This window comes from Stegostoma tigrinum, chromosome 14 (genome assembly GCF_030684315.1).
Source record: "Stegostoma tigrinum isolate sSteTig4 chromosome 14, sSteTig4.hap1, whole genome shotgun sequence".
NCBI classification, from domain to species: domain Eukaryota; kingdom Metazoa; phylum Chordata; class Chondrichthyes; order Orectolobiformes; family Stegostomatidae; genus Stegostoma; species Stegostoma tigrinum.
This window is the reverse complement of record NC_081367.1, coordinates 71,299,827-71,323,910: the sequence shown is the minus strand read 5'-3', so window position 1 is coordinate 71,323,910 and position 24,084 is coordinate 71,299,827. Positions and strand designations below refer to the sequence as shown.

The 24,084-nt window shown below is 43.9% G+C and overlaps 1 protein-coding gene across 1 annotated transcript in view; it reads right to left on the bottom strand.

Annotated features, from left to right (window-relative positions):
- The window catches only part of LOC125458022 (phospholipid scramblase 2-like), a 77,109-nt gene that overhangs the window by 26,181 nt on the left and 26,844 nt on the right, over positions 1–24,084 (bottom strand). The window contains exon 2 of the mRNA XM_048542880.2: positions 3,697–3,740. Coding sequence (XP_048398837.1) covers positions 3,697–3,709 — 13 coding nt within the window. The 5' untranslated portion in view covers positions 3,710–3,740. The remainder of the gene's footprint in view (positions 1–3,696; positions 3,741–24,084) is intronic.

Sequence of the window (24,084 nt, the reverse complement as noted above, 5' to 3'; positions counted from 1 at the left end):
GCTCTCACAGATCAGGATTTCTGGGTTTTGGTTTGTTCAGTAATATCGGAAGTTGTTTGGGGTGTCAATCGCGTTGGAAGCTTCAGTGAATGTCTCCTGGCTATTCTCTGACTCATTGAACATAGGACATAGAACAGTACAGCACAGTACAGGCCCTTTGGCCCATGGTGTGATGCCGAACTTTTACCCTCGACCTAAGGTCTATCTAACCTCAAACCCTACCTTATATTATCATCCATATGCCTATCTAATAGCCTCTTAAATGCCCCTAATAAGGCCGACTCCACTCCCCTCTCCGGCAATGCATTCCATGCCCTGACCATTCTTTGAGTAAAGAGCCTACCTCTGACATCTCCCCTACACCTCCCTCCTTTCACTTTAAAACTATGTTCCCTCCTAATAGCTACCTCCACCCTAGGAAAAAGTCTCAGGCTGTCTCCTCTATCTTTACCTCTGATCATTTTGTTCACCTCTATCGAGTCAAAACTCTTCTCTGGACATTGGGTTTCTTTCTGGATTAGAGAACTGCACATGAGAATCTGTGTTTGGGTTTTCCTTTCGTCAAGGGATGTGTTTATGAGAAGTTACTGTATTGGAACTGTTAATTAGTAATTGTTACTGCATCTATTATTCCTTCAGTTTTCCAACAGAGATAAGTTACTCTAAATTCCTCTTTCTTTTGTTTCTATTTTAACTACAGTGTTTACATAAATCGTGTTTTGTTTAACATTGAGTATTCGACCAGTCACATTGCATCTGGAACATGGCACTTCACATCTGTCTTTGAAATAAGAAAGAGTTAAGGTCCAGGCTAGCTCCTTGAAATATATTGAAGGGTTCAGGCCTGATGCGTTATAAAATGTTAACCTCATTTCTCACCAGTTGTTGCCATGCTTGCTGAGTATTTCCAGTGCACCAACTCAGATTGTGGCTGCTGATGCCCAATGTGCATGTGGGTACGGCCAGGTTTCACATGGTGCTTGAACCGTTGCCATCTGCTCACCATGAGCCGAAGCTTAAGGCACCTACAAACATTCAGTACGCAGCACCATCAGGAATGGGAAGAGTTTGGTCATGGGCCTTGCAATATCTGATAGGCTTACTTTGGTGTGATTACTGGCTGTCCATGGTTTGTGCACGAGGAACTAAAGCCAATAGTGCATTGTCAAAGAACACAGGAACAGGAGTAGGCCATTCAGCCCCTCTTGCCTGTTCTACCATTCAATGGGTTTGAAGTCTAACTCCATACACCTGCCATTGGCCCTTTTTACTGAATATCTTTGCTTAACAAAATTTATCGATCACAGATTTCAAATTAAAATCCACTGCCATTTGTGAAAGAGAGTTCCAAACCTCTCCCACCCTTTGTGTGTAGAATTGCTTCCTAACATCTCTCCTGAATGGTCTGGCCCTAACTCTCAGACTATGTCCCCTAGTTCTAGAATCCCCATCCAATGGGAGTAGTTTGTTTTTATCTAGGCTATCCTTTCCAGTTAATATCTTGAAGACTTTGATCAGATCATCCATTAACTTTACAAATTCTTGAGGAACAGGTTGAATCTGTATAGAGATTCTGAGAAAGGGTCACTGGGTTCTAAACATTAACTGCTTTAGAATGCTAACTCAGAGGATTTATTTTGGCAGAAAGTGAAGCTAGGGGAACCAGGAATGAGTGAACTGGGGTCAGAGATAATGGGAACTGCATATGCTGGAGAATCCAAGATAACAAAGCGTGGGGCTTGATGAACACAGCAGGCCAAGCAGCATCTTAGGAGCACAAAAGCTGACGTTTCAGGCCTGGACCCTTCATCAGAAAAGGGGGATGGGGAGAGGATTCTGAAATAAATAGGGAGAGAGGGGAGGCGGACCGAAGATGGATAGAGGAGAAGGTAGGTGGAGAGGAGAGTATCGGTGGGGAGGTAGGGAGGGGATAGGTCAGTCCGGGGAGGGCGGACAGGTCAAGGGGGCGGGATGATTTTAGGAGGTAGGATATGGAGGTGTGGCTTGAGGTGGGAGGAGGGGATAGGTGAGAGGAAGAACAGGTTAGGCAGGCGGGGACGGGCTGGGCTGGTTTTGTGATGCAGTGTGGGGAGGGGAGATTTTGAAGCTGGTGAAATCCACATTTGCCAGTCTGAAAGTAACTCAGAGTGAAAATGTATGTAGTGACAAGTCTGAAAAATGTCACATGACCTCTGCAGCATTAGCCAGCAGGTGGCAGTGTCTCATTCAGATGGTCAAGGATCACAAACTTAGTGATCAGAGATAATGGGAACTGCAGATGCTGGAGAATCCAAGATAACAAAGTGTGGAGCTGGATGAACACAGCAGGCCAAGCAGCATCTCAGGAGCACAAAAGCTGACGTTTCGGGCCTAGACCCTTCATCAGAGAGGGGGATGGGGAGAGGGTTCTGGAATAAATAGGGAGAGAGGGGGAGGCCTCTCTCCAATAATCCTGTTGGACTATAACCTGGTGTCGTGTGACTTCTTACTTTGTCCATCCCAGTCCAACACCAGCACCTCCACATCACGTTACCCCCTCATGGGAGAGTCGAGGACCAGACGGCATAGGCCCAGAATTAAGTGGCAACAATTTAAGACTGAGAGAAGGAGGAATTTCTTTGCTCAGAGGGTTGAATGTCTCTGGAATTCCTTCCCACCGAGATCCATAGCAGCAGAATCTTTGAGTATATTTAAGACTGAGATTGATAGATTCTCAATCAGTCAGGGTATCAAGGGTTACAGGGAAAGGGCAGGAAAGTGGGGAGTGTTGGGTAAATTTTTTATTAAGCAAGGGTATTAAGGGATGAAGGGCCAAAGGCAGGTCTATGGAATTAGGCCACAGATCAGTCTCTGAATGGTAGAACAGGCTTGAGGGGCTGAATGGCCTGCTCCTAAGTGCCACTGTGCTGGTCACTGTGAGAATGGGAATCTCTTGCCTTGGCAGAAGTGGACCACAAAACAGGTGGTGGAGATGCCTCGAGGAAAGGAGGGAGAGTTGCTGGAAATACACTAAGCAAGGGTAGGCAGGCGAATGAGTGGTTTGAACCCAGGAACAGAAGCTGCTCTCACACAGCATAACCAAATTAATGTTAAGCATTTAAGTTTTTATAAAAAGACACCAGCTGCTCGTATTGTTCCTCAATTGCTATTGGAAACCTGAGCTGAGCCTTCACATTAAACTCTCCCAATCCACTGTGGATAAAATTGATATGCTCACAGTTGGTTTGCACCTGATTTTTTTTTAAAGACATTTCTTTGAAAATCAGCACAATGAATGAAAATAACATCAAATTTTCTAAGTAATTATTGGGGTAGTGATCTGTTTTAGACGGCTGTGATACACCGATCATACACTATCACTCTAAATGATGCTACTCCATGATATTCAGTTCTGATATCTTCAATAGAACAGTGTACTGAGTATGACATATAACAGACCTGTCACATATACCATTCATTACAGGCCAGGATGCATCCCTAACCCATCAACTTTATTATGCAATTCACATCAGCCAGCCACTGAATACATTTACTGAATAGAAATATATCTGTTGTGAAAATAGAAGCCTCATCCAAAACACTGTCATTTCTTTCCCCAGACACTGCTGCACGTGTTCAATATATTCTGCTGGCGCTTTTCCGTTTTTCACACAAATTGGCATTTTATGCGAGCTCAGTTTATCTCCTGTTTCTTACCTGGGTCAGCCATCAGTTAATGCACTCTCTTTCACTCGGATCACCTACAGAAGACAAACAGAATAAGATCATCATTTCTCCCAGATGCCTCTGAAATTACCCATTTCAAAGACCACTTACACACATGAGTTGAAGCCATTTCATAAAATCTCCATTGACAAGCCATCTCTTGTATTTTGGATGTTTCCTTCATGCAGATTTCTGCGTGACATTTCATTGTTGGTAGGGGGTTTGGGGTGGTTTATAAGCCTGATTGCTCCTACAGGCTATTCCACTGTGAAGGCATCAGTTGTCAATGGGTACAGATGGTGCTAGCTTATTGGTTCGAGTTTTGCTCTCTCTTTGCGCTCGCTCTCTACGCTTACTCTTGGGAGCAAGAGGTATTGATCCCATTTTAATGGTTCATCATTTTGGTTACAAATGAGCATCTCATTCCTGAAGGCTTTAAAGTGATAGCAACACAGAAAATAGGAACAGGGGTCGCCATTCAGTCTGATGAGCCTGCTTTTTGCTATTCAACATGATCATGGTTGATCAGCCAATTCAGTCCCCACTTTGCACTTTACGCCTATACCCTTTGATCTCTAAACCCTGAAGAATTTATCTGAAGGCTTTAAGGACAGACATGATGCTTTGGCTCCAGCTGAGAATTCCATAGGCTTACAACTGAAGAAATTCCTCCTCACCTCAGTCCTAAATGGCCTACCCTGAATCCTCAAACTGTGACCCTTGGTTCTGGACTCCCTGGTCATCAGCAACATCCTTCCTGCATGGACCTTGTCTCATCATCCTCTCAGAAGTTAGTATGTTTCTGTAAAATTTTCCCCTACATTCTTCTATCCTGTGGTGACCTACTGTCCCCTCACCTACATCAGTCCCACCATCCCAGGGGTTAGTCTGGCCTTTGAAATGTTTCCTTTGGCCCCTGAGCGAAGGGACTCTCTGGCGTAGCTCAGGGTGGTTTGGGAAGCCAGGAGAGTGCGATGATGTACTGTCCACGTTGAGGTGAACTATGTAGTGGGGGGGTGGGGGTGGTGAAGTGCTGGAACAAGATATATTTGCAGAAGCTAGAGAAACAGGGATCCCCCTGACGAATAAGCAGTGGGAGACCACAATGGAGGAGTGTTTAGCGCAGGCTGGAATAGACTGGGTGCTTCTATGACATTCAAGACAGCCTAATACAATTCCATAGCACTGTGGAACTTAAGGTCATAAGATCAGAGGATTTAGAGCAGAGTAGGCCATTTAACCCATCGAGCCCGATTCTCCATTCAATTAGATCATAATTATCCTCTACTCTATTTTCTTGCCTTTACCTCTTAATCCTTGATTCCCTCACTGAATAAAGATCTGTCTGTCTCAGCTTTGAGTTACTTAAAGATTCAGCCTTGACAGGCCCCTGGGGTAAAGAAATCCACAGATTCACTACCCTCTGAGAGAAGAAATTCCTCATCTCTTGTTTGACTCATGTTTGACCTCCAATTCTGAGATGATGCCATCCGGTCCTAGACTCTCCCATAAGGAGAAACAACTTTACACACTTATCCTGTCAAATCCCCTAATAATCTTGTAGGCTTCAATGATGTAATCTCTCATTCTTCTACATTCCAGTGGAATACAGGCTCAATTTACCCAACCTGTCCTTGTAAGGCAGTCCCCCCATGCCTGGTATCAGCCTAGTGAACCTTCTTTGGGCTGCCTCTGGTTCACTGTGAACAGTTTTGGGCCCCTTTTCTAAGGAAGCATATACTTTCTTAGAAAAGGGACCCAAATTTACAGCAGCACGATGGCTCAGTGGTTAACACTGCTGCCTCACAGCGTTGGTGACCCGGATTTGATTCCACCTTCAGGCGACTATCTGTGTGGAGTTTGCACATTCTCCCCATGTCTGTGTGGGTTTCCTCCGGGTTCTCCGGTTTCCTCCCGCAATCCAAAGATGTGTAGGCTAGGTGGATCGGCCATGCTAAATTGCCTGTAGTGTTCAGGGATGTGTAGATTAGGTGGGTTACAGGGGGATGGGTCTGGTTGGGATGCTCTGAGGTTTGGTGTTGGGCTGAAGGCCTGATTCCATAATGTAGGGATTCTGTGAAAACTGTTCACAGTGATCCAGCTGGTGCCTTATATAGTTTTGGCAAAGCTTACAGAGTAAGGGTCACCATTGACATTACCATTATCACTATCCCCACAAGAAACCCCTCAATGATTGGTCAGTTTATGCCTTTGGAAGTGAATGAAAGATCACAGTTGGGCCTTGTCCTCAGTTATACTTGTCTCATCATTGAAACCAGGTAGCTCATTACCGAGATGGTCTGCTGGTGAGGCATTGCTCACTGTCGAAGAGATATCTCACTCTTAAAAAAGAAACATCCATTTAAGATTGACAGATTTCCCCAATTCCTTTGCCAATCAATCAGTTAGTGATGATTGAAGCTGCCTGGCCTGCTGTGGTCCTCCAGCTCTACGCTGTGTTATCTCTGACGCTAGCATCTGCAGTTGTTATGATCGCTGAGCAAATAGATAATGTTTTCTTGTACTTTTCCACATACACTTATTTTAATCATGGCAGCATACTCTGGGAGATTAATTTTTGAAGCAAGGGGCTGAAGGTTGCATTAATGGATTTCCTGTACTTTACCATTAACAGTAACTTAACACAAGAGGAATTGCAAAATATTCACTTTGGCAATCCTCAAAGGCAACAAATGCTGGCCCAGCCAGCAACATCCAGGTCCCATGAGTGACTGAAGCAAAAAAGAAACATGCTCTGACTTGACCCTGTCAGTCCCACACTCGATATGGAAGCAAAATGCTGGAGATCTGGAATACAGGCAGAAAATACTCAGGAAGTCTGGCGGCTTCTGAGGTGAGAGAAGCAAAGTTAGTGTTTTAGGTTGATGACGTTTTTGTCAGTATCTGGATATTTTACACTTTTTGCTGCAAATGATTCAGTTTCTGACGAGGTCCAAATGGTACTGAATAAAGCAAGCTGTCGCTGACACACAAACTCAAGCAGGTTTTCGAATATTGGGAACTCATCAGTACTATTCCCACTTCTGGCCTTGCAATGGAAAGATGACAGTAATACAGACATAGACTCACCAGCACTCTACAACTGTTTTTATATTCCATTCCACCTGAAATAAATAACACTCATTCCGCTCGCCTTCTAAATCACTTGCTGCACTTATATCAGAGCATTTTGCACACCATATATCAGAACACCCAGATCGCTCGGCAACTCGCCGGTGTGAAAACTCTCCCTCTATTTACATGAGTAATTGACAATAAAGATCAATCAATAGGTTGTCATGATTTGAAACGCAGCCCCTAAATAGATTACAGAAGCAGACTCCACTGCCAATTTTAAAAAGGGAACTAGTTGAATTCTTAAAGGAGAAACATTTTCAAGGCGATAGGAAAGAGATGGAGAAACAGGAATAATCAATTTATTCTTTCATAGAACAAGCGCAGGCATGGTGTTTTATATTATACAGTCATAGATTCATACTGTCAAACAGCACAGAAACAGACCCTTCAGTGTAACTCATCTACGCCAGCCAAGTTTCCCAAATTAAACTAGTCCCACTTGCCTACATTTGGCCCATACCCCTCTAACCTTTACAATTCATGCACCTGTCCAAATGTCTTCTCAACGTTGAAATCGTACCTGCATCTACTGCTTCCTCTGGTAGTCCAGCAGGGGAGGCAATGGCCCAGTGGTATCATCACTGTACTGTTAATCCAGAGACCCAGATACTGTTCTGGGGACCTTTGTTTGAATCTCGCCATGACAGATAATGGAATTTGAATTCAATCAATCAATCAACATCTGGAATTACGAATCTAATGATGACCATATATCCATTGCCGATTGTCAGGAAAAACCCATCTGGTTCACTGATGCCCTTTGGGGAAGGAAGCTGTCATCCTTACCTGGTCTGGTGAAGATGTCACTCCAGACCCACAGCAATGTGGTTGACTCTGAACTGCCCTCTGGGCAATTAGGGATGGGCAGTAAATGCTGCCTAGCCAGTGACACCCTTATCCTGTGAATGAGGAAAGGAAGTAAAGAATTCCACAAATGAACCGCCCTCTGTGTGAAGACGTTGCCCCCTAACATCCCTTTTTGAATCTTTCTCCTCTCACCTTAAAATTTCCCACCCTGCAGAAAATATTTTTGCTATTTACCTTAACCACGTCTCTTGTGATTTTATAAACCTCTGTAAAGTCACTCCTCATTTTTCTACACTCCAGTGAAAAAAAGTTTCAGCCCATCCAGCCTCTCCCTATAATTCAAATCCTCCAGTCTTGGCACATTGTGGTAAATATTTTTTGAACTGTCTCCAATTTAATAATATCCTTCCCCAAGCAGGGTGACCAGAACTGTACATAGTACTCCAGAAGAGGCCTTAGCAATGTCCTGTACAACCTCAAAACGGTGTCTTAACTCCTACACTCAAAGGCCTGAGCAATGAAGGCAAGTGTACTAAACACTTCTTAACCACCCTATCTACCTGTGATGTAACTTTCAAAGAACTATGTACCTGAATCCCAAGGTCCCTGTTCAACAGCACTACACGGGCCCCTATCATTAATTGTATGAGTCCTGCCTTTGTTTATTTTACCAACACCTCACATTTATCCAAATTAAACTCCATCTACCACTCCTCAGCCCATTGGCCCAACTGATCAAGATAACAAAGTGTGAAGCTGGATGAACACAGCAGGCCAAGCAGCATCTCAGGAGCACAAAAGCTGACATTTCAGGCCGAGGCCCTTCATCAGAGAGGCTCGAAACGTCAGCTTTTGTGCTCCTGAGATGCTGCTGGGCCTGCTGTGTTCATCCAGCCTCACATTTTGTTATCTTGGATTCTCCAGCATCTGCAGTTCCCATTATCACTAGCCCAACTGATCAAGATCTGTTCTCACATACCACTCCACCAACCTCCGATACGACGCATCATCCTTTGACACTTCCGCCATCTACAATCCAACCCCACCACCCAAGCTATTTTTCCCTCCCCACCCTTGTCTGCCTTCCAGGGAGACCACTCTCTCCATGACTCCCTTGTCCGCTCCACACTCCCCTCCAACCCCACCACACCTGGCACCTTCCCCTGCAACAGCAGGAAGTGCTACACTTGCCCCCACACCTCCTCCCTCACCCCTATCCCAGGCCCCAAGATGATTTTCCATACCAAGCAGATATTCACCTGCACATCTGCCAATGTGGTATATTGTATCCATTGCACCCGGTGTGGCTTCCTCTACATTGGGGAAACCAAGCGGAGGCTTGGTGACCGCTTTGCAGAACACCTCTGCTCAGTTCGCAACAAACAACTGCACCTCCCAGTCGCGAACCATTTTAACTCTCCCTCCCATTCCTCAGACGACATGTCCATCATGGGCCTCCTGCAGTGCCACAATGATGCCACCCGAAGGTTGCAGGAACAGCAACTCATATTCCGCTTGGGAACCCTGCAGCCTAATGGTATCAATGTGGACTTCACAAGTTTCAAAATCTCCCCTTCCCCCACTGCATCACAAAACCAGCCCAGTTCGTCCCCTCCCCCCACTGCATCCCAAAACCAGCCCAGCCTGTTTCCGCTTCCCTAACCTGTTCTTCCTCTCACCTATCCCTTCCTGCCACCTCAAGCCGCACCTCCATTTCCTACCTACCACCTCATCCCACCTCCTTGACCTGTCCGTCTTCCCTGGACTGACCTATCCTCTCCCTACCTCCCCACCTATACTCTCCTCTCCACCTATCTCCTTTTCTCTCCATCTTCGGACCGCCTCCCCCTCTCTCCCTATTTATTCCAGTTCCCTCTCCCCATCCCCCTCTCTGATGAAGGGTCTAGGCCCGAAATGTCAGCTTTTATGCTCCTGAGATGCTGCTTGGCCTGCCGTGTTCATCCAGCTCCACAATTTGTTATCTCTTTGTAATCTTAGATAACCTTCTTCACTGTTCAATATAGCATTATGTTTGGTGTCATCCACAAACTTACTAAGCAAGCCTTCTATAATCTCATCCAAATTGTTTATTCAGCAGAGCCAGCACCAATCCCTGTGGCACCCTGCTGGTCACAGGCCTCTAGTCTGAAAATCACACTTCTGTCTCCGACTGTCAAGCCAATTTTGTACCGATTAAAGCAAACTTTCCCTGAACCCCATGTGAACTAACTTTACTAATCAGTCCACCATGCAAAATCTTGTCAAAGGCTTTACTAAAGTCTATGCAGACAATGTCTGTCCCTCTGCGCTCAATCATTTTGGTTATGTCCTCAAAATTCTCACCAACTGTATGATAAACGATTTTGCTGGTTATCCATTTATATCCAGTAAACTGGAATCAGGAGTTAGTTTCTCTTCCACAATTGATTGTATTGAACTGTGAAGAGCAAATAAAGTCCAACCAGCTAGCCCCTTCCTAACCAAGCACCCTTTATTGGCTAAAACCAGCTCTTGAATGCATGCTCCAATGAACATGAGCTCCTCTCTATTACCTCGAGGACATGTCCCAGGTCAGTCTTAAAGGGAGTATTTTTTATAATAATGTCACGGTGGGCCAAATTGCCTAATTCAGTAGTGTGTCTCTCTATGAGTACAGAAATACCTTTTTTAAAAAAACCTCATTTAATTAATCCAAAGAGAAATAATCTTTTATGCTGTGCAAATTGAAAAAATGCATTTAGTAGGGAACAGTAGGGAAAATGTATTTACAATGTTCTCCTGCCTGTATCTTTTACTACAGTACAGGACATTGCATGTCCCAACAGGCAAATAAAAACGAGGTAATTATGCAGTGTGTAATCATCCTCCTACAAGTGTGAGTTGCTTTGCTACAGGTAATTTATGTTCCCCATTATCCTCTCACCGTGGTGTAGCCAGGCAAGTCTTCTTAGATATTGATCATGCTAGCATGGCAAAAATGTTTGGCACATGTCCAAGGAAGAATCAAGCATCACAGTTCATCACATTCATATGTCCTGATGGGGTCATTAGGACTAATGAGCCAGCTTCTTTTCAAATGAAATGGGACTATCTTGAGGAAGGGAAAATAATTTTAAGCGGCCACAAGGGTTTCAGAGAAGACTAGGCGTGAAAATCATTTCTTTTGAGGAGACGCCAGATGTAAAGGAGAAATGCTCTTCATCTTGGGGAGCGAGCTTACGACAACTTGGGAGGCAATCGAGCAGATTAAGGTGATTGGTGTATGGCAAATTGGATGAAATTGGCAAAAAAAAGAGCAACAGCAAACAAGAGATTTGAATCATAGCAGAACATAATCAAATGTTGCTTGGTTATCTTAGGTGGCCGGTTTACAATACAGACTGATGCTAACAGCATGGGCTCAGTTCCTAGACTGACTGTGATCTCCATGAAGGTCCTGACTTCTCAACCTTACCCCGTGCTCGAGGTGCAGTGATCCTCAGGTTAATCTTGCCAACAAGTTAATGCTGTCTAAGGAGTGGGGCTATAGTGCCTCCACCCTTGTCTATTATGAACATAGGACATAGAACATAGAACATTACAGCACAGTACAGACCCTTCGGCCCTCGATGTTGTGCCAACCGGTCATACCAATCTGAAGCCCATCTAACCTACACTATTCCATGTACGTCCATATGCTTATCCAATGACGACTTAAATGTACCGAAAGTTGGCGAATCTACTACTGTTGCAGGTAAAGCGTTTCATTCCCTTACTACTCTCTGAGTAAAGAAACTACCTCTGACATCTGTCCGATATCTCTCACCCCTCAATTTAAAGCTATGCCCCCTCGTGCTCGCCGTCACCATCCTAGGAAAAAGGCTCTCCTTATCCACCCTATCTAACCCACTGATTATTTTATACGTCTCAATTAAGTCACCTCTCAACCTTTTTCTCTCTAATGAAAACAGCTTCAAGTCCCTCAGCCTTTCCTCGTAAGACCTTCCCTCCATACCAGGCAACATCCTAGTAAATCTCCTCTGCACCCTTTCCAAAGCTTCCACATCCTTCTTATAATGCGGTGACCAGAACTGTACGCAATACTCCAAGTTCGGCCGCACCAGAGTTTTGTACAGCTTCACCATAACCTCTTGGTTCCGCAACTCAATCCCTCTATTAATAAAAGCTAAAACACTGTATGCCTTTTTAACTGCCCTGTCAATCTGGGTGGCAACTTTCAAGGATCTGTGTACATGGACACCGAGATCTCTCTGCTCATCTACACTACTAAGAATCTTACCATTAGCCCAGTACTTTGCCTTCCGGTTACTCCTACCAAAGTGCATCACCTCACACTTGTCTGCATTAAACTCCATTTGCCACCTCTCAGCCCAGCTCTGCAGCTTATCTATGTCTCTCTGCAACCTACAGCATCCTTCGTCACTATCCACAACTCCACTGACCTTAGTGTCGTCTGCAAATTTACTAACCCATCCTTCTACGCCCTCATCCAGGTCATTTATAAAAATGTCAAACAGCAGTGGACTCAACACCGACCCTTGCGGTACACCACTAGTAACTGGTCTTCAGGATGAATATTTCCCATCAACTACCACCCTTTGTCTTCTTTCAGCAAGCCAATTTCCGATCCAAACTGCTATATCTCCCACAATTCCATTCCTCCTGAGCAAGAGAGAAAAGGTTCTTCCTTCAATAATACACTTTTGACTGTTGGAAATGCTGTTAGAAAAATCAAAAATGGAATTAACTTGTTAAGTGTTGTAACTAGTAAGGTTGGACAAATGGCAGGTTTTTGCTTTAGGTTTACATTAAAATATTTATGACTCAACGTCTAAATGTGTTCACAACCATGACCGTTCCCACACTCATAAGAGAAATGTAAACTAAGATGATATAAATCACCCTGGGATTATTGTGTGTGGGGATTTTGCATTCTACACTTCAGGAATGCTGTTGAGGCAACATACAGATTATGTCAAAAGTTATGGAGAATGTTGCTGGTATGAGGAAATGCAAACACAAGGAAATACTTCATTTGGCCTTTTCATTCAATCAGTTATAACCGAGGCATGGTTTGACTGCGGACATTCATGTATGTGATTACATCCAGGACACCTCCACTCAACTTAAAAACAAAATGAAACCATCATCATTTTTCAGTCAGGTGCTTGCGTTACCCAACACTAAACTCCTTACTCCTGTAAAGGGCAAAGAAAATCCTGATTTGTGCTTTGCCAATTTTTATTACGTATAATGGACAATTTATGCTTTTTTTATAAAAACTGATATTACAAATTGCCCCTGAGATGAAACAAAAGACTGAAAATCAGTGACAAAATCAGAAATTGCTAGAGGAACTCAACAGGTCCAGCAGCACTTGAAGAGAGAAAGCAGAGTTACCGTTTCAAGTTTTCTTCGGAACAGATTTGTACTATTGAGTTTTGGAATATTTTGCTTTAACCTTTAAAATCAGCTGCAGAATTAAGAGCCATAGAGGTAAATTTGGGAGAAAAAGACTAGATGAATGTATTGATAAGATGGGCTGGAGTATACAGAATGCTGGGCAAAATTCTGGGCAAATTTCGTCCTGCAATTAAATTCAATGTAATACAATGCATTTGTAGTTTTGAAGTGCCTTGTTATTGTTTTAACTCTATATCTCTGTTCCAATCAAACTATAGTTACGTGAAACATCAATCACAAACTAAGTTTTGTCTCTGAGATAATAAGGTGTGGAGCTGGATGAACACAGCAGGCCAGGCAGCATCTTAGGAGCAGAAAAGCTAACGTTTTGGGCCTAGGCCCTTCATCAGAAAACTTCCTATTACCTCTAAGTTTTGTCTGTTGATTGTTCTCAGCAAGGCCACAGCACACAGACACCACCAGCTTCTTCCATAAGGAATGAAGAGGTGCAAAATTTTCTTGTAATGCACCTTTCTTACCTCTCCACACGCAGCGAATCTCTCTCTTCATTTCTTTTCATCGCCGCTGAAGTCTTTCAATTCCCCATCTTTGACCCCTTCTGGTCTCTTGTCGAGATTATGTCCCTTGGCTTTTGCTTCCATACCTGTGCTTACAATGAATGATTTCTGACCTCGTCCACCCCAGTCCAACACCAGCACCTCCACAACATTACAACAACCAGACTGCCAGCCCTCCTCAATGCTTTCACTGCCCCAAGCCTGGCATTGCCCCTAAACATTTGGAAGATCAAAACAATTGCCTTTCAGTGCCAATACGCGTAGCATTGATTTCATCTTCCTTTCTGGATATACAGTCTCAAGCTGTACAACAGCTTGTCCGATTTGGATTTGAGTTTCTGCCGCTATATCTCTCTATCAAAAAGACTTCCAGAATACCACATACATGAGCCCACACCTCTGAAGATCTGTTGGATCGTTCATTAATCATTTGTTGCCTCCAGGATCAACAATTCTAAAGTCTCCTGGCTTACCTACAGAAGCTTGAGTCCATTTAAAACGCTGCCAGCTACAGTCTATCCTGTTCAGCCACATTCATTGACCGAAAATGTACACTTGTGTTTGAATTCCAGTAAGGCTGATGTTGAAATTTGAATTCAATAAAAATCTGGAATTATGTGTCAAATGATGATTATAAAACCACTGTTGATCATCAATGGGAAAAACCCCATCTGGTTCACTAATGTCCTTTAGGGAAGGAAACTGCCATCCTTACCTGGTCTGGCCTACCTGTGACTCCAGACCCACGGCAATGTGGTCGACTCTTAACTGCCCCCTGAAACGGTCTAGCAATCCAGTTGTAAAAATCAACCTACAGCACATGGACTTCACCACCTGCTCAAGGGCAACCAGGCTCAGGCAATTCATGCTGGTCCAGTCAAAAGTGACTAAAAATAAAACTCTTTGTTATCTGTTACCTCCTCTGGCCTTATGAAACCTCAATCCCACAAAATCTCTTGTGCTGGCCAGCTCTGGACTTCCATCCATCCCTATGCCTCGTTATTGGAGACTGTATCTTTAGCTACATTGGTTACATTCCCTTCTGAAGGCTCTCCATTACTCCATGCCTCGCTGGTCCCTCAAAAGCCTCATCAAAACTTAGAACTGTCTCCAGGATTTTGAAGATGGTTGAGTGTGGTATGGTAGTTCAGTGGTTAGCTCTAATGCCTCACAGTGTTAGGGACATGGGCTTGATTCCACTCTCAGGTGACTCTGTGTGTGGAGTTTGCATGTTCTCCCCATGTCTGTGAGGGTTTCCTCTGGGTGCTCTGGTTTCCTGTCACAGTCCAAAAATGTGCTGGTTAGGTGGATTGGCCATGCAGAATGCAGAAGTAGGTAGGGGGGGGGTGGGATGCTGTTTGGAGGCTCAGTGTGAACTCAATGGACTGAATGATCTGCTTCCACACTGTAAGGATTCTAGGCCTAGTAAAGGTTACCAATTTGGCATGTTCACAATGACTCTTACCAGTTTTTATAAATGCATCGTAGAAAGCAACCTCTATGGATGGATCACAGCTTGGTATGGCAACTGCTCTGCTGAAGACCTCAAGAAATTACAGTGAGCTGTGAACACAGTGCAGTCCATCACACAAACCAGCTTTCCCTCCACTGACTCCGTCTGTACTTCCCGTTGCATCAGGAAAGCAGCCGACATAGTCAAAAACCTTTCTCACCCTGGTTATACTCTCTTCCACTCTCTTCCATGGGGCAGAAGATATAAAGGTTTATATACTCGTATGAACAGATTCAAGAACAGCCTCTTCCCCACTCTTATGACTTATGAACAGACCTCTCATTTATTAGAACTGATCTTTCTCTGCATCTTTTCTGTAGCTGTAACACAGATTTCTGAGTTCTGTTCTACTACCCTGATGTACTTCCGTAAGGGTTCTGTGGAGATGAGCTTGGCTGCTGACTATAGATCATAAAGATTTCAAAACTCCTGCCTAACCTGCCTCTTTTGGAAACTAAAAGAGTAAAAAGTAGAGTTAGAAGGATTACTGCCTTTGTTTGAGTGAACTGAGAAGGTGAACTTGATCAACATATCACAAAAGTAACCAAAGAGTCCACATTTATGCCTGTGAAATAACAGAGTATCAAAACCATTTAAGCAATCTAGCCAGTTTTGTTATTTTCTTTTATTTATTCTTTAATTATGTTTGCCTGTGCTTTGTGTGAATGGGAGCTGAAAACAACTAGAAATTACTCAGTTTAACTTAGCATTTAAGTTTCTCTCTGCTAGACAAAATGTGCATTTAATAAATAATTAAGACTTTTGTTTGCGATACAAAGTCAGTGTCTGGAATTAATCATTTTAAGTCTGGGACTGTTTATTCTAAAGCCTGGTTAGTAACTTGACAGCAACTTTTTGGGAGCCTTTGAAGATTTAATTTTACTGTGTTCCAAATTATACAGGTAGAAAGTCTGATCTAGTTGGGCTCTCTATCTCCTTGTTATAACAGCATAAAGATCAATGACTTCTCTGGAAGTGTACTTCGATACACAAAGTTTACGTAAAATTGGCAGGAGTTGTTGTGGCAAATTATCTTGGTTTAATGAGGTCCTACCAACAATGAGCGCCACTGCATGCAGATGTACCACACGGGTGAAGCATTGAAAAACACTACTAAAAATAAAGCTGTGTCCCAATCTTACCATTCAAGAACAAAACAACCATGTTTTTAAGCTCCCAATTGCAAAACACTACGCACAAACTCAGTAATGCATCTACTAAATGTATTGCAAATACCAAAAGAGTAGATACTGAAAATAATGCATTCAACACAAAGAACAGCATATGTTTTTTCAAAAGTTGCACTTCTCAATCCCCAGTAAATATACAGGTGGTGTACTCAAAAGCAGGCAATAATAAATGGAATCTTAATGTTGCAATGCTGACATAAATAAACAGATATAGAATGATAACTGTTATGTAAGTGAAAGTTTACCAATGACTCCCAGATAAATGTTAGTCTTTATTCCATGATACAAACAAAAGACAGAGTTTGATCCAATAGGAAGATTAGATTAGATTCTGTACAGTGTGGAAACAGGCCCTTTGGCCTAACAAGTCCACACTGCCCCTTGAAGCATCCCACCCAGACCCATCCACCCTATAACCCACACACTCCTGAACGCTATGGGCAATTTAGCACAGCCAGTCCACCTAACCTGCACATCTTTGGACTGTGGGAGGAAACCCACGCAGGCACAGGGAGAATGTGCAAACTCCACAAGGGCAGTCGCCCGAGATGGGAATCGAACCCGGGTCCCTGGAGCTGTGAGGCTGCAGTGCTAACCACTGAGCCACCGTGCCGCCCTAAGAGAGTTTAACTCAGTTTTCCTCTCCACAGATGCTGCCGGGCCTGCTGACTTACTCCAATATATTGCTTCTGTTTTCCAGTTTGATTGCAATAAGTGTGGTTTAATGTAAAAAATCCTCAACATATGTCCATGTTTGGAGTGAATCGTGCTAGAATCACGTTAGAGGGTGGCAAATGTCATTCTCTTGTTCAAGACAGGGAACAGGGATAATCCTGGGAATTACAGACCAGCCAGTCTTACTTCTATGGTGGGCAAATTATTGGAGGGGATTCTGAGAGATAGTGTTTATGATTATTTGGAAAAGCACAGTTTGATTAGAAATAATCAGCATGGCTTTGTGAGGGGCAGGACATGCCTCACAAGCCTTATTGAATTCTTTGAGGATGTGACAAAACACATTGATGAAGGTAGAGCAGTAGATGTGGTGTATATGGATTTTAGCAAGGCATTTCATAAGGCTCTACATGGTAGACTCATTCAGAAAATAAGAAGGCCTGGGATTCAGGGAAATTTGGCTGTCTGGATACAAAACTGGCTGTCCAATAGAAGACAGAGGGTGGTAGTAGATGGAAAGTATTCAGCCTGGAGCTCGGTGAACAGTGGTGTTCCGCAGGGATCTGTTCTGGGACCTCTGCTCTTTGTGATCTTTATAAATGACTTGGATGAGGAAGTGGAAGGGTAGGTTAGTAAGTTTGTCGATGATGTGAAGGTTGGTGGAGTTGTGGGTAGTGTGGAGGGCTGTTGTAGGTTGCAATGGGACATTGACAGGATGCAGGGCTGGACAAAAAAGTGGCAGACGGAATTCAACCTAGAAAAGTGTGAAGTGATTCATTCTGGAAAGTTGAATTTGAATGCAGAATACAGGGGTAATGGCAGGATTCTCGGCAGTGTAGAGGAACAGAGGGATCTTGGGGTCCATGTGAATAGATCCCTCAAAGTTCTACCCAAATTGATAGGGTTGTAGAGAAGGCGCATGGTGTGTTGGCTTTCATCAGCAGGGGAATTGAGTTTAAGGGTTTCGGGGCTGTATTGCAGCTCTGTAAAACCATGGTTAGACCACACTTCGAATATTGTGTTCGGTTCTGGTCGCCTCATTATAGGAAAGCGTTGGAAGCTTTAGAGAGGGTGCAGAGGAGATTTACCAGGATGCTGCCTGGGCTGGAGGGCAGGTCTTATGGGGAAAGTTTGAAGGAGCTAGTGCTTTTCTCATTGGAACGAAGAAAGATGAGTGGTGACTTGACAGGGGTGTACAAGATGGTACGAGGTATAGATAGAGTGGATAGTCAGAGACTTTTTCCCAGGGCGGAAATGACTATTACAAGGGGGCATAATTTTGAGGTGATTGGAGGAAGGTATGGGGGAGATGTCAGAGGTAGGCTCTTCACACAGAGAGTGGTGAGCGTGTGGAATGCGCTGCCGGCAGTGGTAGTAGAGTCAGATACTTTAGGGATTTTTGTTTTGGATAGGCACTTGGAGGATAGTAAAACGTAGGGTATGCAGGGCAGTTTGACCTTAGAGTAGGATGATTGGTCGGCACAACATCGTGGGCTGAAGGGCCTGTACTGTGCTGTACTGTGCTGTGTTCTATGTTCTAGATGCCACATTGATGAGGGCATTGGCATGCACAGTGAGTGCCTGCTGGCAGTCTGCAGGGCAGGCACAACACAATGCCACTTTACTGACGGCACTCCCGTTTTGAAACTCAAAGCTACCAACTTCCCTTGACCTTGCAAAACGGAAATGGTATTCAGCAGCAGAAAGCACATGCTTACTTATTGAAAGATCTTCCCTTTCAGTTTAGCTGACTGTTTAATTCTTCTAGCTGTCGATGCAATATTATAAAAGTTACAGGAAGGATATTATCAAGCTGGAGAGGGATCAGAGGAGGTTTACCAGGTATTTGCTGGGAATGGAAGGTTTGATAGGCTGGATAGGCTGGGATCTTTTTCACTGCAGTGTAGAAGGACGAGAGGCAACCTTACAGAAGTTAATAAAATAATGAGAGGTAGAGACAGAGTTAATGGTAGTTGTCTTTTGCCTAGGATGGAGCATTTCAAGACTAGGGGGCACACTTTAAAGGTGAGAGGAGAGAGATCTAAAAAAGGCATGATGGACTGTTTTTCTTTACTCAGAGGGTGGTTTGTTTGTGTAAAGAACTTCCTGAGGAAGTCGTGGAGGTGGGTACAATTACAACATTTATAGGACATTTGGATAAGTGCATGAATAGGAAAGGTTTGGAGGGATATGGGCCAGGAGCAGGTGTTGACAAGTTTAGCTCGGAATCATGGTCGACATGAACCGCTTGGACTGAAAGGTCTGTTTCTGTGTGTGAGTCTCTATGACTCTTAAGTGCTTAATTATTTTCTACAATTATTTAAAGTTGTATTGGCTTTTCAGGAATGGTATGGTAGATACTGAAAGAACTTTTGTTCAAACCGGTTGTAGCTTAACACAAATGGATGCAATTATGACTTGACATCATGCCAGCAGTCTTGTACAAGAGAATGTGAAGAAAGGATGGAATAGGCTGTTTGAGTGAGAAACATACTCACAGAAAACAGTATTAGGCACGATAGTTTAAATAAAAAAGATTTGTAAAGTAATCCTAGAGTCAGATAATAGTCAAGGAGCTATTTCAGGGCAAACTACCATAAGAGACAAGGATAATACCTCTCCAACAGTGCAGGACAGAACTCTGAGTCACAAGCCTCATTGCAATTGTGCTGAAAATGGACTATTGCTACTTAACTTTCAGCTTCTAATAACAGAGACCTTACATTGATAAAAAATGCATTGGAAAAGATTAAAAACGGACCTAAAAAAGCTGTGGTGATCATCTCAACAGATTGTGTTAAGCTCAAGAAATCAACAATAAATAAAGATAATGAAATGTGAGGCTAGATGAACACAGCAGGCCAAGCAGCATCTCAGGAGCACAAAAGCTGATGTTTCGGGCCTAGACCCTTCATCAGAGACAGGGATGGGGTGAGGGTTCTGGAATAAATAGGGAGAGAGGGGGAGGCGGACCGAAGATGGAGAGAAAAGAAGATAGGTGGAGAGAGTATAGGTGGGGAGGTAGGGAGGGGATAGGTCAGTCCAGGGAAGACGGACAGGTCAAGGAGGTGGGATGAGGTTAGTAGGTAGATGGGGGTGCGGCTTGGGGTGGGAAGAAGGGATGGGTGAGAGGAAGAACAGGTTTGGGAGGCAGAGATGTCCTTCTAAGTAGTAGTTGTCATGGGTTGGACTGGTTTTGGGATGCAGTGGGTGGAGGGGAAGAGCTGGGCTGGTTGTGTGGTGCAGTGGGGGGAGGGGACGAACTGGGCTGGTTTTGGGATGCAGTGGGGGAAGGGGAGATTTTGAAGCTGGTGAAGTCCACATTGATACCATTGGGCTGCAGGGTTTCCAAGTGAAATATGAGTTGCTGTTCCTGCAACCTTCGGGTGGCATCATTGTGGCACTGCAGGAGGCCCATGATGGACATGTCATCTAAAGAATGGGAGGGGGAGTGGAAATGGTTTGCGACTGGGAGGTGCAGTTGTTTATCGTGAACCGAGCGGAGGTGTTCTGCAAAGCGGTCCCCAAGCCTCCGCTTGGTTTCCGCAATGTAGAGGTAGCCACACCGGGTACAGTGGATGCAGTATACCACATTGGCAGATGTGCAGGTGAACCTCTGCTTAATGTGGAAAGTCATCTTGGGGCCTGGGATAGGGGTGAGGGAAGAGGTGTGGGGGCAAGTGTAGCATTTCCTGCGGTTGCAGGGGAAGGTGCCGGGTTTGGTGGGGTTGGAGGGCAGTGTGGAGCGAACAAGGGAGTCATGGAGAGAGTGGTCTCTCCGGAAAGTAGACAGGAGTGGGGATGGAAAAATGTCTTGGGTGGTGGGGTCGGATTATAGATGTTGGAAGTGTCGGAGGTCGGATTGTAGATGGCGCAAGTGTCAGAGGTCGGATTGTAGATGGCGGAAGTGTCAATAAATAAAAGTTCAGTCTGTGCCAGAATTAACATTATAAAAGGGCAGTGGAGCTCTGACTTGTATCTCCTGTTTAATTCATACCTTCCTGAAAGTTGCATGAGGACATGAAATGTTCAGCTCAGGAAAACACGGAACAAATGTCAGGTGTGTACAAATGTACAAAATAAAAACCAAAAGAACTGTTGGTGCTGTAAATCAGAGACAGGCACAGTAATCGCTGCAGGTCTGGCAGCATCTGTGGAGCGAAATCAGAGTTAACTCTTTGGGTTGAGTGACCCTTCCTCAGGAATGGACAAATGTACAAATGGACAGCTGTTTCTGAGCAGCAGGGCAGTGGAAATGAAAATGGATTTGTAAACAAGAGCTAGAAGACTTTCTGATTTCAACTTTGAGACCAGTGACAGTCAAAATGCAAGATAACAAAGTGTGGGGCTGGATGAACACAGCAGGCCAAGCAGCATCTTTGGAGCAGTCAAAATGCAACTTGGAAGATCCAATGCTCACTGAGCTTCACTGCTCACTGGGACCGCAGCTATTTACAATGTACATTAATGATATAGATGAAGGCATTAAAAGTAATATTAGCAAATTTGCTGATGACACAAAGCTGGGTGGCAGTGTGAAATGTGAGGAGGATATTATGAGAATACAGGGTGATTTGGACAGGCTAGGTGAGTGGACGGATGCATGGCAGATGCAGTTTAATGTGGATAAATGTGCGGTTATACACTTTGGTGGCAAGAACAGGAAGGCAGATTACTATCTAAATGGAGTCAAGTTAGGTGAAGGGGAAGTTCAATGAGATCTGGGTGTTCTTGTACATCAGTCAATGAAAGTAAGCATGCAGGTACAGCAGGCAGTGAAGAAAGCTAATGGCATGCTGGCCTTCATAACAAGAGGAATTGAGTATAGGAGCAAAGAGGTCCTTCTGCAGCTGTACAGGGCCCTGGTGAGACCGCACCTGGACTATTGTGTGCAGTTTTGGTCTCCCAAGTTGAGGAAGGACATTCTGGCTATTGAGGGAGTGCAGCGTAGGTTCACGAGGTCAATTTCCGGAATGACGGGACTATCATATGTTGAAAGATTGGAGCGACTGGGCTTGTATACACTTGAGTTTAGGAGGATGAGAGGGGATCTGATTGAGACGTATAAGATTATTAAGGGATTGGACACTCTGGAGGCAGGAAGCATGTTTCCGCTGATGGGGGAGTCCAGAACCAGAGGACACAGTTCAAAAATAAGAGGTAGGCCATTTACAACAGAGTTGAGGAAAAACTTCTTCACCCAGAGAGTGGTGGATATATGGAATGCTCTGCCCCAGAAGGCAGTGGAGGCCAAGTCTCTGGATAGTTTCAAGAAAGAGATAAATAGAGTTCTTAAAGATAGAGGAATCAAGGGTTATGAGGCAGGAACAGGATACTGATTGTGGATGATCAGCCATGATCATAATGAATGGTGGTTCTGGCTCGAAGGGCCGAATGGCCTACTCCTGCACCTATTGTCTATTGTCTATTAAAAAGGATAATAACTATAGAGTTGGGACTCAAAATTTAGACTCATAACACATGGACTCTTTAAAGTTTAAACTGCAACTGCTTTTTCCTTCCTGTCTATGTGGACACATTCCCTTCATTTCTTAAATTTTATTAGCTGTGCTGTGTACATATTTAGTATTCTTTTCCTCACATTCAGCAGCTAATGAAACTGCACTTTTTCACCTTGGAATTGGCTTTATTTAATTTTTGATCTTGTTAACTAAGTTTCACTGAAGTGTGATAGCTACATGCAAAAGAAGAAATAAAAATAGTCGTTGGAATTGATTGAAAGAGAAGAGCTGATGTCACTTGATTAACTGGTCATAACACTAACAGAAATCGTCAGTTACGCCAGACATCTATTTTACTAATTCATGGGGCACTGGCTTCACTGGTTGGGCTAGTATTTCTTGCTGATGTCGATATGCCTGGACGAAGTGTTGAGTTGAATTCTTGAACTGCTACAGTCCTTAGACTGTGGAGGCAACCACAGTCCTGTTAGGAAGGGAATTCCAAGGCTTTTATCCAGTGGCAGTAAAGCAACAGTAATGTATTTCCAAGTCAGGATGGTGAGTGTGTTGGAGGGGAACTTGTAGGTGGTGGTGTTCCTATATATTTGCAACCAATGTCCTTCTAAGTAGTAGTTGTCATGGGTTTGGAAGATGCTATCTCAGGAGTCTCAATGAATTTCTGTAATGCACCTTTGTGGCAGAAGAATTAAAGTGCCAAGAACAGTTAGAAGTAGAATGTAACTAAAGCTTAGATTTAGAGGTTGGAATGATGGGAAAATAGGTCAAATAAGAGATTTGCAACAAATTGCTGCATATCTGTTGAAAACTTAGAAACTGTTATTCAATGTTGACCCAAATCTTAAGACAAGTTCCACTTAAATATAATGCATCAGCAACCACAAGTTGTGGAACCATGGCTTATGACATGTCGTATCACCTCCCTTAAGGGAATGTGATAAACTGTGCCTGTGTTTATCCCGCTTGCAACAACTATGTCTCAATCTATATCAGCACATATAAGTATTGCCTTGTTTTTGTACGCATCAGAGACTATGGACCTGACCTTTTCTCAGCGTTGGCTCCCCACGATATCACGAATAAAGCCTCTTTACCTCGAAGTCTAAAGCTCCAGTGTGTGACTAAATTAATATCTTTGACAATCGGGCGTAGTCGGCAGGATTCCTATCTTTACGGGATCCGGACAAATTGACAGGAATAAGAGAAAGGAGTTTGCAAGGAATTCGAGTTTCCCCAGAAAATCCTGGAAAAATTATAACACGGTGTAGAGCTGGATGAACACAGCAGGCAAAGCAGCATCAGAGGAGCTGGGAAGTTGACATTTCGGGTCAATGCCCTTCTTCAGAAATGTGGGAGGGAAACGGGATTCTGAAATAAATAGAGAGACGGGGGAGGCGGATAGAGGATGGATAAAGGAGAAGATAGGGTGAGAAGAGACAGACAAGTCAAAGAGGCGGGGTTAGAGCCAGTGAGGGTGGATGTACATGGGGAGTTAGGAAGGGGATAGATCCATCCGGGGAGGACGGACAGCTCAAGGAGGTGGGATGAGGTTAGTAGTTGGGAGATAGGGGTAGGGCTTGAGGTGGGAGGAGGGT